Source organism: Fundulus heteroclitus, chromosome 24 (assembly GCF_011125445.2).
Source record: "Fundulus heteroclitus isolate FHET01 chromosome 24, MU-UCD_Fhet_4.1, whole genome shotgun sequence".
Lineage (NCBI taxonomy): Eukaryota > Metazoa > Chordata > Actinopteri > Cyprinodontiformes > Fundulidae > Fundulus > Fundulus heteroclitus.
Window position 1 is genome coordinate 11,328,995 of NC_046384.1, and position 14,862 is coordinate 11,343,856.

The window sequence follows — 14,862 nt, forward strand, 5'->3', positions numbered from 1 at the left end:
ATGACCAAGCATACACAATACAATTTAAATCATTGTATGTTGCATTGTATTATTTTATATTTTCATTTGAATTGAACATATATATATATTTTTTTTTGATACAGTCAATAAATAATGTGAAGGAGGATGCTTGTGGACTGGCTTTTTTATTTTTTTACAAATGAATGATCGGGCGCTGTGTTTAGTTACCTGACTGATATCATCTGTTCTGAAATCGGACATGCTGAGTATGACAAAGGGAGGAAGAACTACTCAGAGTAGCAACTTTCTACTCAGTGTAGATCAGCCGTTTTTTTTTTCTGAAACGACGCTCAGAAGTAGAACAAAGACGCACAGCGCAACCCGCCCAACCAAAAAAGCGTTGCAGAACCCATCCATCAGTGGTGCGCTCCGATCAGCACCTGGCGCTCACAGAGCGAGACTGTGGTACAACACCATCACACCAGAGTTGCAAAATAGTTAAAAATTAACCATTATTAACTGTTATTTTGTTTACAGTTCAGCTTGGATTTTCTTTACTGCGCAGCATAGCTCTGCTGTGCGCGCTACTGTGCGCGAATGCACACGCGTGCAGCTTAGAGGGAACAGAAACAGTTTGGCGCGTCAGTCAGTTCGAAACAGGTGCTGTATTGGTCACGTGACCGAAACAGTTCCTGTATCGGTCACGTGACTTTTCCGTAGCAATACACACATCGACACGGGTTTCGCTCTATGAGACCGACACATGCGCCGACGCATCGGTGTTGCCGGACCCATCACTACTTTGTGTCATACAAAAACTAACGTTCACATTTCCGCTTTATGACTTTGGAGCTGTACTTGATTTAAATCACGTACGTAATTGTTCCTGTAACGCTCTGGGCTTAAGGGGTTAAAGCGTCTAGCCCCGTTTAATGATGAAACCAAGACTTCCTGTTTCCTTGGGGTATCAAAATGATGAGACATGAGCAGATGACAAGCATGCCTGCTAGTCGTTGTGGTCATTTTTGGCTCATTTGATGATATGCTTATTTATTGCACTGTTTGTACGGTTTTGTTTTTTTGATATTTAGTTTTTCTTTGGTCCTGCAGGCCCTTATCCTCCTTTCCCTAGAATCTCCATGCCTTCAGCCAGGCTGCTGTTTTAAAACAGGAAAATGTTCTTAATCCGCCGGCCTGGTCAAATATGAGTTAAAAAAAAAATGTGAGAAGTACGGAAACAGCTACAAGGAAACAGCGACTCACAAAGACTTGCCCCCTATCTAGGGTCAGCAATTAATCAGTTTTAAACCCCTAGAAGTGTGACAAAAAGGCTAAACGAGGATCACGGCTCGTCTTTCCTGACGCACAGCAAGGAAGATGATAAGCGAGGCGGAAAACCCTTTAAAGTGGAGAACTGCAGCAATTATTTTAGATTGAGATCGCGCCACTGCAGTAAAAGATGCATTTATTTTAAGGTCTTTCTTAAGGGATGGCAATAAATGTGGAGCGTGTTGTGGCTATTAAAAGCCCTGTGTCGTTTAATAAGTCTGAATTGTCATCAATGTTTAAATTGGATGCAGTATTTGGTAGATAATCATATCCCCAGAGTCATGCATCCGTGTCAGTAAAGTGTTAGGCCCGTTGGAACGAGCTTTTCCCCACCTTTACCGCCACGCCGGATCTGGATTTTGGAGACCAGAAGCTCCAGATGGAGACTTTTGACTCTCCTCAACACTCCTGAATGGGTTTTGTGTCACAATCCTCTCAAAGCTGCAGTTATTGCTCTTTGTTATGCCGCACTTTTACCTTCCACTAAACTTTCCACTGAATGCTCGCATGCTGCCCTCTGTAAACACCCGGCTTCTTAAGCCACGACTTTTAGTGCTTTACCTTCCTTGTGGAGCGTGTAAATGGTATTATAATTAAAATGAAAAGAAAAATGTTTTTATGTATTATGGAAGGTTTTTTTTTTTTTGCTTATAACATTTTTGTTATAAGCAAAAAAAAGGGGCAAAAAAAACTATAAAAGACCTAAATGAAGAAGCAGAAGTGTAACTATCAGTAAAAGAGAAGCACAAGAATAAATAAAAAGCAGAAAGTGCAAAGGGAGAAAAAAAGGGAACGGAAATAAGGAACTAATAAAAGAGAATATGAGAGGAGTAAGTGCGAGAGAGTTAATCACGGAGGAGGAAAGGAAGACGTTACAGGAAAAAAGAAGATAATGACAGGAAGGAAGTGACAAAAAAAAAAAAAAACAGGAGATCCATGAGGAATACAGGAAGCAAAACAGAGTCACAAAGAGCCATAATGGAGGAAGGAATCTGTGTTTCTTTACGCAAATAAAGCCTTAAAGATTGCCTGCTTTTCCAATAAAGAGCATGAATGAAACCAAAAAATGTCAAGACGCAGTCATAAAGAAGTAATATAAAGTCAAACTAAAGAATTTCCTTCAGTCCCATCAAATCAAGTCGGTGAACTATGCGTTTTCCTGGGAAATTAAAGCGCTCTTATGATACCAGTCACCTTGTGTTTCCAGCTCTAACCATTCTGTGAGCCCACCATGAGATAATGTTAAGAATAAAATAGAGTAACATCCCCTGTTTTTATGCTCTAACCAAAATCAACCCGAGCTTTTTAATCCTCCACATATTTAAAGGAAAGCTTTAAAACGTCCATTTCTCACACCCTTCCTGAAGGCAGACACACATTTTATTTTATATATTGCCCCCATCCATCCGCGGAGCTAAAGACAATGAAGCTAAAGTGCCTCTCCGTCTCCGTCTCCGTCTCCAAACCGAAGCCGTTTAAAGCTGACGAGGCCGCTCTCTGCTGCCGACTTCAGTCTCTTATCAAAGACTCCCGGGGCTGAATAAATTAAGAGCCGTCGTCATTTGCTTTTGGGGGAGATCTAAACGGGGCCGGATTGGTGTCAAACATTTTGGACCGATTTGTCTCACGGAACCGGGCCGACTGTGTCCGACGTACCTTGATGTGCTCCTGGAGCTGCGCCTCGTGCTGGCGGGACAGCTGCTCGTGCTGCCGCTGGAACTCGGCGATGAGGATCTGCCTCTGGATCTGCTGCTTCTGCTTCAGGGACAGCAGCTCCTGCTGCAGCTGCTGCTCGCGCACCGAGGCCGCCACCACGCCGCCGCCGCCGCCGCCGCCCGTCCCTCCCAGGGAGCCGGGCGAGTGCGGACCCTGCGGGGACAGCGAGGACACCTGCTGCTGCTGGTGCTGCTGCTGGTGGTGGTGGTGGTGGTCCACGCGCAGGTCCATGGGGATGGCAGCAGGAGGGAGACGCAGGGGCAGCGCTGAGTTTATGTCCACTGCAGAGGAGGGGAGAAGAAGACGAGGCTTTTAGTTTGGCCTAACGAAGCCGCAGCATCGATTAAGGTGTTTGGGATCTTAAAGGGAGGAAGGGGTTCCCGCCTACACAGCTCGTTAAAAATCGTACAATTACATCCACGGGCAAACATCCCCTCGCGTTTTATGACCGACGGATGGATGGATGGATAATGGAAGAGATGGATGGATAAAGCTTGCATTAAATGCAAACCGTCTCGTTTTTGTGGGGGTGGCGCATTGCTTTCGGCATTATGGCCTACTTCATGTTGTCAGACGGGTCCTGTTCAAGTGATTTCTTGATTCTTGAATGTTAACGTTATGCATGTCTCGCTCCGCCTAGCTCCACTCACATACATCTGGGACACCGCCATAGGAATTGCCTTTATTGAAGGCTGGGTCTTATCAAAAATTCTTGCATATGATTGGATAAGCCACTTGTCTGTCATCTTTATCGACGTGCTATTTCAACCACTCACACCGAAGCTAACCCGTGACACTGATGAGAGCGACGCAGGAGAAAAAAAACAGGGGAGACAGGCGGCAAAGCGCCGCGGGTCGGAGTCGCGTTGAAGACTAAACGCCTCCTAATATGGTTCGCGCTAACCGCTAACGGTTAGCGGCTAACCGCTCGTTAGCGGCTAACCGCTTGCCAAATCCGGTCGGGAGAAAGGCGAAAACATCGTTTCCACCAACAAAAGCCTTCAGAGGCGTTCTCTGATGTTCTTTTAATGAAACAATATTAGGTAGATTGGACAACATGGAAGAAATAGCAGCATCAATGCTAACGCTTGCTTCCTCGATGCGAGCCGCCATTGTTGTTAGAATCTCACGGTCGCTTCTCCGCTACGTCACATCCAGGAAACACCCGCCCTGCGTCCTGATTGGCCAGACCATAAATTTGGTTGGAGAAATCTCTTTCAATGGGTGATGTCCCAGATGTATGTGAGTGGAGCTAGGCGGAGCGAGACATGCATCTGGCTGTTGTCAGGTTATGTTAACGTACCCTTTCAAATTAAAAAAAAAAAAAAAAAAAAAAGAAGGTCCTGATTATTTCTGAGGATTTTAATCATGCAGCTCGCCAAAAAGGAACGGCCTTTCCTAAACACGGCGCGCTCCTAACTTCACGTCTCTGGCGAAGCATACCCACGAAGAGTCCAATCAGCCGGCGGCGCGTTTTGACGTCAAAGCGAGACCGCCGCAGCGAGATGAATAACCAAAACACGGCACAAGGTTAAGAGAAACGCGTTCCCGCAACATGTTCCTGTTGTTCTGCGAGCCGCTATGTGTTTTCATACTTAGTGCCACTGCAAGGTTATGACGCCGAGCGGGGGAATTAAATCAAAGCTCTTTTAAAAAGGCGAATTTAACTAGTCAACATCCTGGGGAAAAAAAATAGTTTTTAAAGCTTTGAGATTCTGATCAATTGGCCAAACGTCAGCAGAAATGAACTACTTGACTATTTTAACCTGCGTGTAAAAGAACTCAAACCGACGCTAATCTAAAAGCAATAAATCGATAACGCCGCTATAAATGAAGCAATCCGACTTAAACGACTTATAAATCTTTCGATTTTGTGAGCAGTTCCAAGAAAAAAAAAAAAAAAAACAGTCCGTGTTTAAACAATACCAACTTCCAAGAGAGTTATCTTTTAACTGGGTTAAAAGCTGATAAGGGGATCCTCTAATAGGAAGAAAGAGGCTCTGCTTCACAGCGTCTGTGCCTGGCGCTGTGAAGCTTCCACACGGAGCCCAGCGGCCGGACCTCCCCGACAAAGCCCGCCATTGACGGGGCCGGCCGGCGGCCGCCAAGAGCCTGCGCTGCAAAAAAAAAAAAAAAATCACTGCACAGGAAGCCCACCAATCCGGCCGGCTTCCTACCAATAAATCTGGACAAACAGCGGGCCGACTGCTCCGATTATTTGCCTACATGTTTGCGCAGGGCTGAGCGAGAGCCGGGGACACTTGACGCTAATGAATGGGCAAACAAAAACATCACCGGCGGCGCTAATTGACGGGGGAAGGCGACGACGACGACGTGCATGCACACGTTGGGTCGCTTTGCGTTTCTGCTGCAGGATAGTTCATGCATCCCCCCCCCAACCCAACGGGACTCGCAGCAGTCGACAAAGAGCGTCTACTGAACATCATCAAACTGTAATTGCACATCCAAACAGCTTTGTTACTGTCGAGGCCATATGGCGCCCGTACACTGAAACGCTCGACTTTCACTGTGTGCAGCAGGTGAAACACCCCCCGTGTGGTTATTGCATGAGGGGGAAGCGGTGCAACAACATGCAACAAGGTCCTAAAGGACTGCAGTCGTATGGTGGTGGGGGGTGGAGATTACAGCTCGTCTCGCAGGCTGCCTGGACTAATTGAATGGAGCCGCTCCGTTGCAGCTCGCAGGACACGGCTCTTCGATCCGGCAAGTGATGAGGAGACGGGAAGGAGGAAGCTTTTGGAGCAAAGGAAGCGTTGTATTGAAACGGTGAATCGGTCGCATTTTTCTAACGCCTCTGAGTCACTACGACTGTTATAGCTTCACCTGAATCAGCATGAGTCACTCTGCAGCGTGAACCAATGATCTGATCTGATGACTTTTAGGGTCAAAGGATACTGAGTTTTTTTTTCTTTTTGGTTGTAAGTCATAGACCCGACGCTGCCAATAGGAGCCTATTTTGTTTTTCTGAGCATTAAAATGAGAAGATCTTAAGCTTTTAAAAGAGGCATCAGTCACAATGTCCGATTATTTTTTTTGCAAAGCTTCGTCTGGCCATGAGCAGCTTTAGCCCTCTTGTTATTTATCCAAACTCTTCCTTTCTTCTAGCTGCGAGTAGCCATTCATTAGGGGTAGAGGTTACACTATGTGCAAAGAAAGAGCTATTACTGTAAAGTATGGTTTTACTTTTTTATATATATATATATATATATATATATATAAAAAGAAAATGATTTACAGAATACATTTTAAACCGTCTTTCGCATCTAATATCAGAAATGAGCCACGTTAGCGAAGCTAGCTTAATTAAAAACGGCCGCGGCTTAAAATTCCCAAAAGGCTGCCAACATTTACAAAGTCAGCATGCTCCCTGACGGACAGGAATTCAAAAAAGGATCCCGCGCAGCTACTTTGTGAGCAGTTGAAGTCCTGCTCTCTCTCGCTTTCTCGCAGCCCGAAAGTCTCCTTTTTGAACTCCTGAGCTTCCCGTGAGAAACCAACTTCCCTCCTTTTAACTTTCCAGGCCACAAGATGTCAATTTCTGTAAAAGTTTAGACCTGCCACTACCAAACATTGTCACTTTGTCTTTAAGAACTATTGAAAATATTGGTTTTCCGTCTCCATGCTGAAGCCTTTGCGCTGTATTAACATTAGACATGTCCCGACACACAGCTTCCTTTTAAATAGCTCTGATATCAAATTAGCCAACAGTGAGTCGTCTCTGCTCCTTTGTAACCTGGTCATGCTCATGTATGACACATCTACTTATCGGCTAAGATCTGAGCCCCCCCCCCCCCCCCACCCCACAAACAGGCCAGTTACTGGTTAGAGCTGATCAAGCTGAAAGTTTTCCGATTTCGGCAAAAGCAGCAAATTTCTTGCCGCCTCTCTCTATTTGAGTCTAATATAGCTGTACCTGATTCTGCATGAGTCACTCTGCAGTTCAAGGCTGCAGATCAATGCCTGAACCCAAGTCCTTTAGGGTTAAACGGGGATAAAAAATAAATAAATAAAAAAGAAGCAAAACGCCCGGGAGACATTTGTTTTTAGAGGAGACAAGAAGAGAGCAGAGTCATTTTTCCTGAAAGCAGTTCCAGGGGGGGATCGAACGCCGTCACACTTTGTCCACGCTGTGCTGCAGCACTGTTGCTTAACGCACAACCCATAACTCACTTTGCCCCCCCGCCGGGACAAAATGTCCGGGGGTCTCTGAAAACAATGCCCCTGCCGCTCCTGACGCATGCGAGTCCGCAAAACGCACCTCGCCTGGCATCCCTGCGCTAATTGCTCACCAGATGAAAGCGGGAGCTACAGAAAGAAGTCAGTGCCGCCGTTACCCATCAGTGCTCCTCTCTCCCCCCTCCTCCTCTTCCTCTTCCTCCGCTGCTCTTCTTCTTCTTCCTTCAGTCCGTGGCGGGGACTGGCAGCACGCTCCCCTTCCTGCTCGGCTGGCTGCTCCTCATGCTCTCTGCCTGCGTCGTCCCCCCCCGCTCTCGCCTTAACCTGATGGGTGTCTCCCTCTGCTCCTTTCTTTCTCCTCCCCTCGTCCCCGGCTTGCCCAGCGGTGACATCACAGGGCAGTCTCAGGCATGCAGCCTGTTTATTCTGCAGCTTTTCCAGGAACCAGCGTCTCTCTCCCTCTCTCCCTCTCTCTCTCTCTCACACACACACACACACAGAGCACTCCCTCCCGGTCTGTCTCCTCACCCTTTCTACTCTTTTCTCCTCGCTCGACCCGCTCCTAAGGCAAAGGAAATCCCTTTTTAGCGCAGGGAGGGAGAAGCCTCCCTTCTCCCAGCCGCTTCACGCAGGTCCCATCTCTAGCCTCCAATTTGCGACACCCGTCCTCCCATTTGGCCTCGCTTCAGATCTCCGGAACAGGCGAACCCACAGAAAGGTTTCAGGTGAAAAAGGGGAGCAGACAGGTTGTTTTTCTGTCATGATGGGAGCGATGCGCTTTTGTCAATCAGCTGTTTAAAAGGGCACCTCAGGTGGAAAGTTTCCCCCGAACTCCTTGTCAGGACGAACAAACGATGCAACAACAACAACAAAAAAAGAAAAGAAAAGTGCAGTGCAGCGCATTTTTACCCCTATAATTTGTCCTGGCGGTGAGGTTCACCTGCAGTCAGCGCGCCGTTTAAAGGAAAGCAGAAACGGCGTGGAGCGTGGCGAACTGCTGCAGGATCACAAGCGTGGCCGGGATCAAGCGGGATCTGAGCCGCGGACGCAAAAACTCTCCGAGTCCTTTTTCACGAGCAAGCACGGCCAAAGCCATCGCAGAGACATCGCCAAGTCCAAAGCAAACCTCCAAGTAGGCCTGATTGTGGATTCACTTTGCTCTGAAAGTCGGAACAAGTTCGGAAAACTGGGTTGCACGTCTGCAGGGCTGAGAGGATGTTTACTTCAAGCTGGAAATTGTGTTTTTCTTTATTGAAAATAAATGACCTAGCCTAGCCAACATTTCAAAACTAAGGCTTTTGTTGCGCCGTACACGTACTCCAAAAATTGCCAAACGATAAGAAATAGCGGGTTTCACACACCAGGATGCACACCCTGGCTGTGTTTTTCCACCCTTGAGGTTAAATTTATGGTAAGATCACTTTTATGACCCTCCGATTGCGTCTGGGTCTACCTCGTCTTTGCAACGGCCGTAAAAGCTGCGGTGAAATCTCAAAACCCCGTTTTGCCTGATCGACCGTCGGCCCGCCCGCTCCTTTACAACGTCAAAACAAAGAGGGCCCAAACTCAACTAGCCGTGCACGGCGCAGCTCCGGGCTGGGAATCAAAAGCTCTATTAGCCAATCAGAAGCCCCCCTCCGGGAGCAACCTGGCCGCCGCTTGCTAGAGATCGACTCTGAGATGGGCCCCCGGTCCTCGAGCGCTGACGTCAAACGTGTAGCTCCCGTTTACTGATGTGAGCGGGATAAAGGGTAACATGAGGGCCTTCGCTGCGCAAGCCAAACAGAGACGGCGTCCCGGAGGGGGAGAGAGAGCCGGGAAGCCTCCAGGAGTCTTGCGCAACGCTCGGATGTACCTGTTTGACAGGAGCTGGGTTCGGTTTCGGTTTGAGGACGTGGGATCTGAACGGAGGATCCTCTTTGATCTGCGGGCCTGATTTGGCTCAGACTTGTCGGAGAGAAGCCGCACGCGTCGGCTGCCACGCTCGTCGGCGGAGCGCGCCCCTCCCGGGTTTGACGAGGAGATTCCGCCGGTCGAGGCGATTCAGAAATGCAGAAGGTCTCATTCACGGCGTGTGTTTATGTCCCTATGCGGCCTCGGGAGCGTCCCGCCCACTCCCCCCCTCCCCCTCCATCCTCTCCACAACAGATCTGTTTACAACCCTTCAGGCGTGCTACACAACACCCCTCCCGGCTCCAGCAGCGAACATATTTATATACCAGACAATGCCGGGGACTCTGATTGGATCCCTGGATCGGTGAGCTCCTGTCCCACGCTCGTTAGGGCTAAACAGAGGAGACGTTTGGGCAGGAGATGACATACAGGCGCAGAAACTCAGAGAAAACAGACCAAATCAATCGGCCAGATTGATCCTTTGATCGGTCCAACAATTTTCATACTCACTAAATGCATCAAAAGTCTGTAAACGCAGCAACAAAGAACCCGTATTTCAATTTAACGATGAGGTTACATCTCTGTTGCGCTCAACACCTCCTCCATCAAAAGGAAGCTAACCTCCAGCTCGCAGTGATCTTGCAGGGGCTGGCGTGAGCCCCCGCACCGCCGAAGGAGAGCGTGCTCCGACTCGTCGCCGCCTTAACGGCATCGGGGGGGACGGCTCTGCAGCGCCGCAGTCCAACAGGAAGGAGACGGCGCAGGACCCGGAGGCGAAAAGTCCATCCCGGGCTCTGCAGCAGGGCTTTAATTGAGCATGTCACACCTCGCTGCCCGGCCTGACGCAGGAGGAAGGGACAGAGAGCGGGCCAACCTGCACTCAAACGCCTTCTAATCCACCTTGGGCATGCGTTCACGTTTTTTCACTCATAACTCGTAACTTCTGCGAACCATCATAGGCTGCATTCACACAATAAATAAATCCCAGGTTGAGTGTTCAATGTGCACTTCACACAATCTGCGCTTGCTTTGTATGAAACCTAACTCTTTGTGATTGCTTTGACTCGTGCAGCTCCCTGCAGGTGCAGCAACCACGGCTTTGCATCCTAAAAACAGACCACTGTCTGTTCCTCCCTCAGCGTCCGATTACTAGAAGTGTGCAAACACAAAGTCATCAGGACTTCATTATGCAAAAGGTTGTTGCTGTTGTTGTTTTTACGTACATTTTACTGCTCTGAACCTACGTAGCAGCACTGAGCCGAACACTACGGGACTCTCTCTGTAGCAGAGACGCTAAACATTTATGACTCCAGCTTTCTAGAATAAATCATAAAGTTCAGTTTTAATTTCTGGCTTTTGAAAGGGTTCAGCATAAACCACCAACAAGCTGGATGGATGGATGGATGGATAAATGGATGGATGGATGGATGGATGAATGGACAGATGGATGAATGGATGGACAGATGGATAAATGGATGGATGGATGAATGGATGGACGGATGGATGAATGGACAGATGGATGAATGGATGAATGGATGGACAGATGGATAAATGGATGGATGGATGAATGGATGGACGGATGGATGAATGGACAGATGGATGGATGGATGGATAAATGGATGGATGGATGGAACGACGGATGGATGGACAGATGGATGATGGACAGATGGACAGATAAAAGGATGGATGGACGGACGGATGGATGGACGGACGGATGGATGGATGGATGGACAGATAAATGGATGGATGAGTGGATGGAGCAACGGATGGATGGACGGATGAATGGATGGAAGCAGCAACAGATGGATGGATGGATGGATGGAGCGACAGATGGATGGATGGATGAATGGATAGATGGAGCGACGGATGGATGGAGCAACAGATGGATGGATGGACGGATGAATGGATGGACAGATAAATGGATGGATGAGTGGATGGAGCAACAGATGGATGGACGGACGGATGGATGGACAGATAAATGGATGGATGAGTGGATGGAGCAATGGATGGATGGACGGATGAATGGATTGAAGCAGCAACAGATGGATGGATGGATGGAGCGACAGATGGATGGATGGATGAATGGATAGATGGAGTGACAGATGGATGGAGCAACAGATGGATGGATGGATGGATGGATGGATGGTTGGACGGATGAATGGATGAATGGATGGACGGATGGATAATTGGATGGATGGATGGATGGATAATTGGATGGAGCGACGGATGGATAAATGGATGGATGGATGAATGGACAGATGGACAGATAAATGCAACAGATGGATGGATGGATGGATGGATGGATGGATGGATGGATGGATGGATGGACGGATGAATGGATGGACGGATGGATGGATGGATGGATGGATGGATGGATGGACGGATGAATGGTCAGGTGGATGGATGGATGGATGGATGGACGGATGAATGGATGGATGGATGAATGGATGGACGGATGGATAAATGGATGGATGGATGAATGGATGGACGGATGGATGAATGGATGGACGGATGAATAAATGGATGGATGGATGAATGGATGGACAGATGGATGAATGGATGAGTGGATGGACAGATGGATAAATGGATGGATGGATGGATGAATGGATGGACGGATGGATAAATGGACAGATGGATAAATGGACAGATGGACAGATGGATGGATGGATAAATGGACGGATGGATAAATGGACAGATGGACAGATGGATGGATGGATAAATGGATGAATGGATAGACGGATGGATAAATGGACGGATGGATGAATGGACAGATGGACAGATAAATGGACGGACAGATGAATGGATGGACAGATGAATGGATGGACAGATGAATGGATGGATGGATGGATGGATGGATGGATGGATGGCTCTATGTTCTCTCCTCCTACCTTCCGAGCCCGTGAGGCAAACAGGTCCGGGTCACAACAGGAAACCCCCGGCAGCTCCGTATCCAAGACAACAGCTCTCCAGAATCTCTGATGAAGACGCTCCGGTGGGTTTCAATATTTCATCAGCCTAGCCGGAGGCGCGTAGCAAACAAGCCCAGCAGCGTGCGAGGGAGAGCAGCCTGCTGCTGCACCGAGCGCTCAGATTTATGAATCGGACTCTCCTCTAGCCTACCTGCTGCCTGAGGGCGAGAGCTGACCGAGCAGCGGCGCGTCACACCCCCCCATCATGAACCCAGATGTTGCTTTCTGCTCCTTCCCGCTACCTCGTCCTCCCAAATGCCACTCATCTGCATCCCACTCTCTCTGGGAACACCTAAACATTCATTGACAGAGACCCGTTTTTTTTTTTTTTTTTTATTTAGAATTTTGCACACCCTGTTTGTTTTGAGACCCGAACCACCTCAGGAACTCGCAGCAGACCCACCAGCCGCACGCACAATAGGTCTGACAACACTTTCCCCGCTCTCCGGATTTTCATTCAGCAAAAAAAAAAAAAAAAAAAAAAAAATGGCACTGCGAGACAACCGGTCCCCCCTTGCCTCCAACAACCGCCTGATGGACGCAGCATCCTCAGGAGGTGAAGCTGACGATTATCCTCAAAACCAGACAGCGAATATTTATGCATGCAAAGTCACACAGGATGTGCTTAACAGTGAAATCACGTCCAAACACACACACACACACACACACACACACACACACACGCAGAGGGATTAGGGATCGTCCAACCTGTTGGGATGTGGTTGAGCGCCGATGTCTTGAGGACCTCCAGTGACTGCTCCTTCCCCAGGATTCCCTCTGTGGGAGAAAGAGAACATTCTGCTTCAAATATGGTCCGTAGCATTGAGCTTCTGCTTTCTTTGCCCGCTCTTAGAGGGAAAAAACGCAAAACAAAAACAAACGGGGGAAAAAAAAAAAAAAAAAAAAAAGACACGGTGAAACTGGGGGCTTCAGGTCATCCGGACGGCTGGGAGCACGTGCCGCGGCGCCGACGCTGCTGCAGCCTGATCCATGAGCGGCGAGGGACGAGGAGGAGGAGGAGGAAAGGGGGGGGGGAGAGAAAGATGCTTTGGACCGGAGAGGAGCTCTGAGATAAGCTTCGATTCGGAGGGATGCTGAGCGCTCATCAGCACTTGTGCGTGCTTGTGTGCCAGCTCGCCGTGTTGGTGTGTGTGCGTGTGTGTGTTGGCGCTCGACTGATAGCGCCTGTGCTCGGCATAGCAAATGTGGCTAACAGCGGCGGCGGCGAGAGGGATGAGGAGGCGATGGAGAGGAGAGGAGAGGGGAGGGGAGGTAAAAATAGCTCACCCTTTTGTGTATAGCAGCACATGCAGAGCACGCACCGTGCACACACATGCAGACACAAAGAGGCTCCTATCTGGTGTGTGTGTGCGTGTGTGTGTGTGTGTGCACGCATGCATGCATGTCCCTGTGTGTAGGCTGTAATTATAGTGGCAACATGAAAAGGCTTTTGTAGCTGCTGAGCCCTGGGAAGACATGGCTATAAAAAGCAGAGCGACACGGAGGATGAGGAGGAGCGGGATGAAGAGGAGGAGGAGGAGGAGGGTGAATGAGGAAGGGGGGGAGAGAAAGAGGTAAGTAGGGGGGGGGAAGATGGAGCCAAATCACAATGAAAGTGTGTGTCTGCCGTTTGTGTGCATACGGAATATTTTTAGCAACCCACAAGCACCTGTTTCACATATATTTTGATCACCAGCGTGCAATTACACCTTCAAATATGAGATTAAAAAAATAATGATAATAAAAAAAAAAAAAAAAAAACATGTGAAATCCCTCCAGAGGATTAAAAGAGCGGAAAACAGGCGGCCGCCTCATCCTATCCGCGATCTATTTCTGGAGGTCTCTCCGGAGCGGCCTCGCACACAAGCAATCTTAATTAGCTACGAGGCTGGAGGACGCGTTCTGCTGCGGACTGCGCATTCGTCTCGCACCACCTTCGCACGGGGGGGGGGGCTGATCTCCTCACACCGGTCCCCGGGAGGACTCGCTAGGCCCACTCGGAGCGGGCGTGACCCTGGTGCCCCTCGGGTCTGGTCACACCCGGGGACGGCCGGGGCTCGTTTGCACGCCGCCGCCGCATTTTCGTGTAAACAGCGAGGAAACGGCGCGAGGACAGACGAGACAGGCGATATCTGCAGGCGATGCTATTCAAATGACAAACTGCTGCACTTTGCAATGGAAATGAGGTGCATCTGCGTGTGATGACACCTGTGGCTTCGGAGTAAATCGACCCCGGGTTTTGCACAAGTTGCTGGTCGCCGCGTTAACATCTCCCCACTTAAGCTGGTGCAAATTAGGGAAGGATGGATGTCTTTGCATGCGGCTGCTTAGAGAGCCAGGGCTGACCTCCTTGCAAACACCAGGGCCACATAATTGTGAAGCGGAGGGAAAAGAATACGCGGCATTCAAATGCGGAAATCTGGAAAGTGTGGCATGCATTTGCATTTGGTATCAGAGCAAAAGGCGGCGAGAACGAATGCAAGCCCCCGTTTTCACATTTCTATTTTTAGACTACCGTATTTTCCGGACTATAAAGCGAACTTAAAAGCCTTTCATTTTCTCAACAAAAAATAAATAAATAAATGACTGTGCGCCTTATAGTCTGGAAATTACGGTAATAAAAGTGCGCCTCGTATCCTTTGGGCGCTACTTTGCGTCGGTCTGTGGTGTAAAATCCGGGGCGAAATACTTTTTACGGCACAAAATGCGGCCCGACTCGGCTGGGTGTGAATAGTTTTGCAGGAGGCGCGCAGCAGAGCGAGACGGACCGCTAACGGGAGCGAGAGGCAGCACACAA

General features: G+C 48.8%; 1 protein-coding gene across 5 annotated transcripts in view; it reads right to left on the reverse strand.

Moving 5' to 3' along the window:
* Positions 1-14,862, reverse strand: part of LOC105917430 (histone deacetylase 4) — a 91,741-nt gene that overhangs the window by 45,238 nt on the left and 31,641 nt on the right. Inside the window, exons 3-4 of one of the 5 annotated variants that reach the window (XM_036127994.1) lie at positions 12,774-12,842; positions 2,947-3,287 (exon numbers count right to left, since the gene is read on the reverse strand). In XM_036127994.1, the coding sequence (XP_035983887.1) occupies positions 2,947-3,287; positions 12,774-12,842 (410 nt within the window). Of the gene's footprint in view, positions 1-2,946; positions 3,288-7,361; positions 7,653-11,984; positions 12,270-12,773; positions 13,265-14,862 lie in introns of those variants that run through there. The other 4 variants (XM_021310426.2, XM_036127993.1, XM_036127996.1 and 1 more) reach the window with 4 other exon arrangements.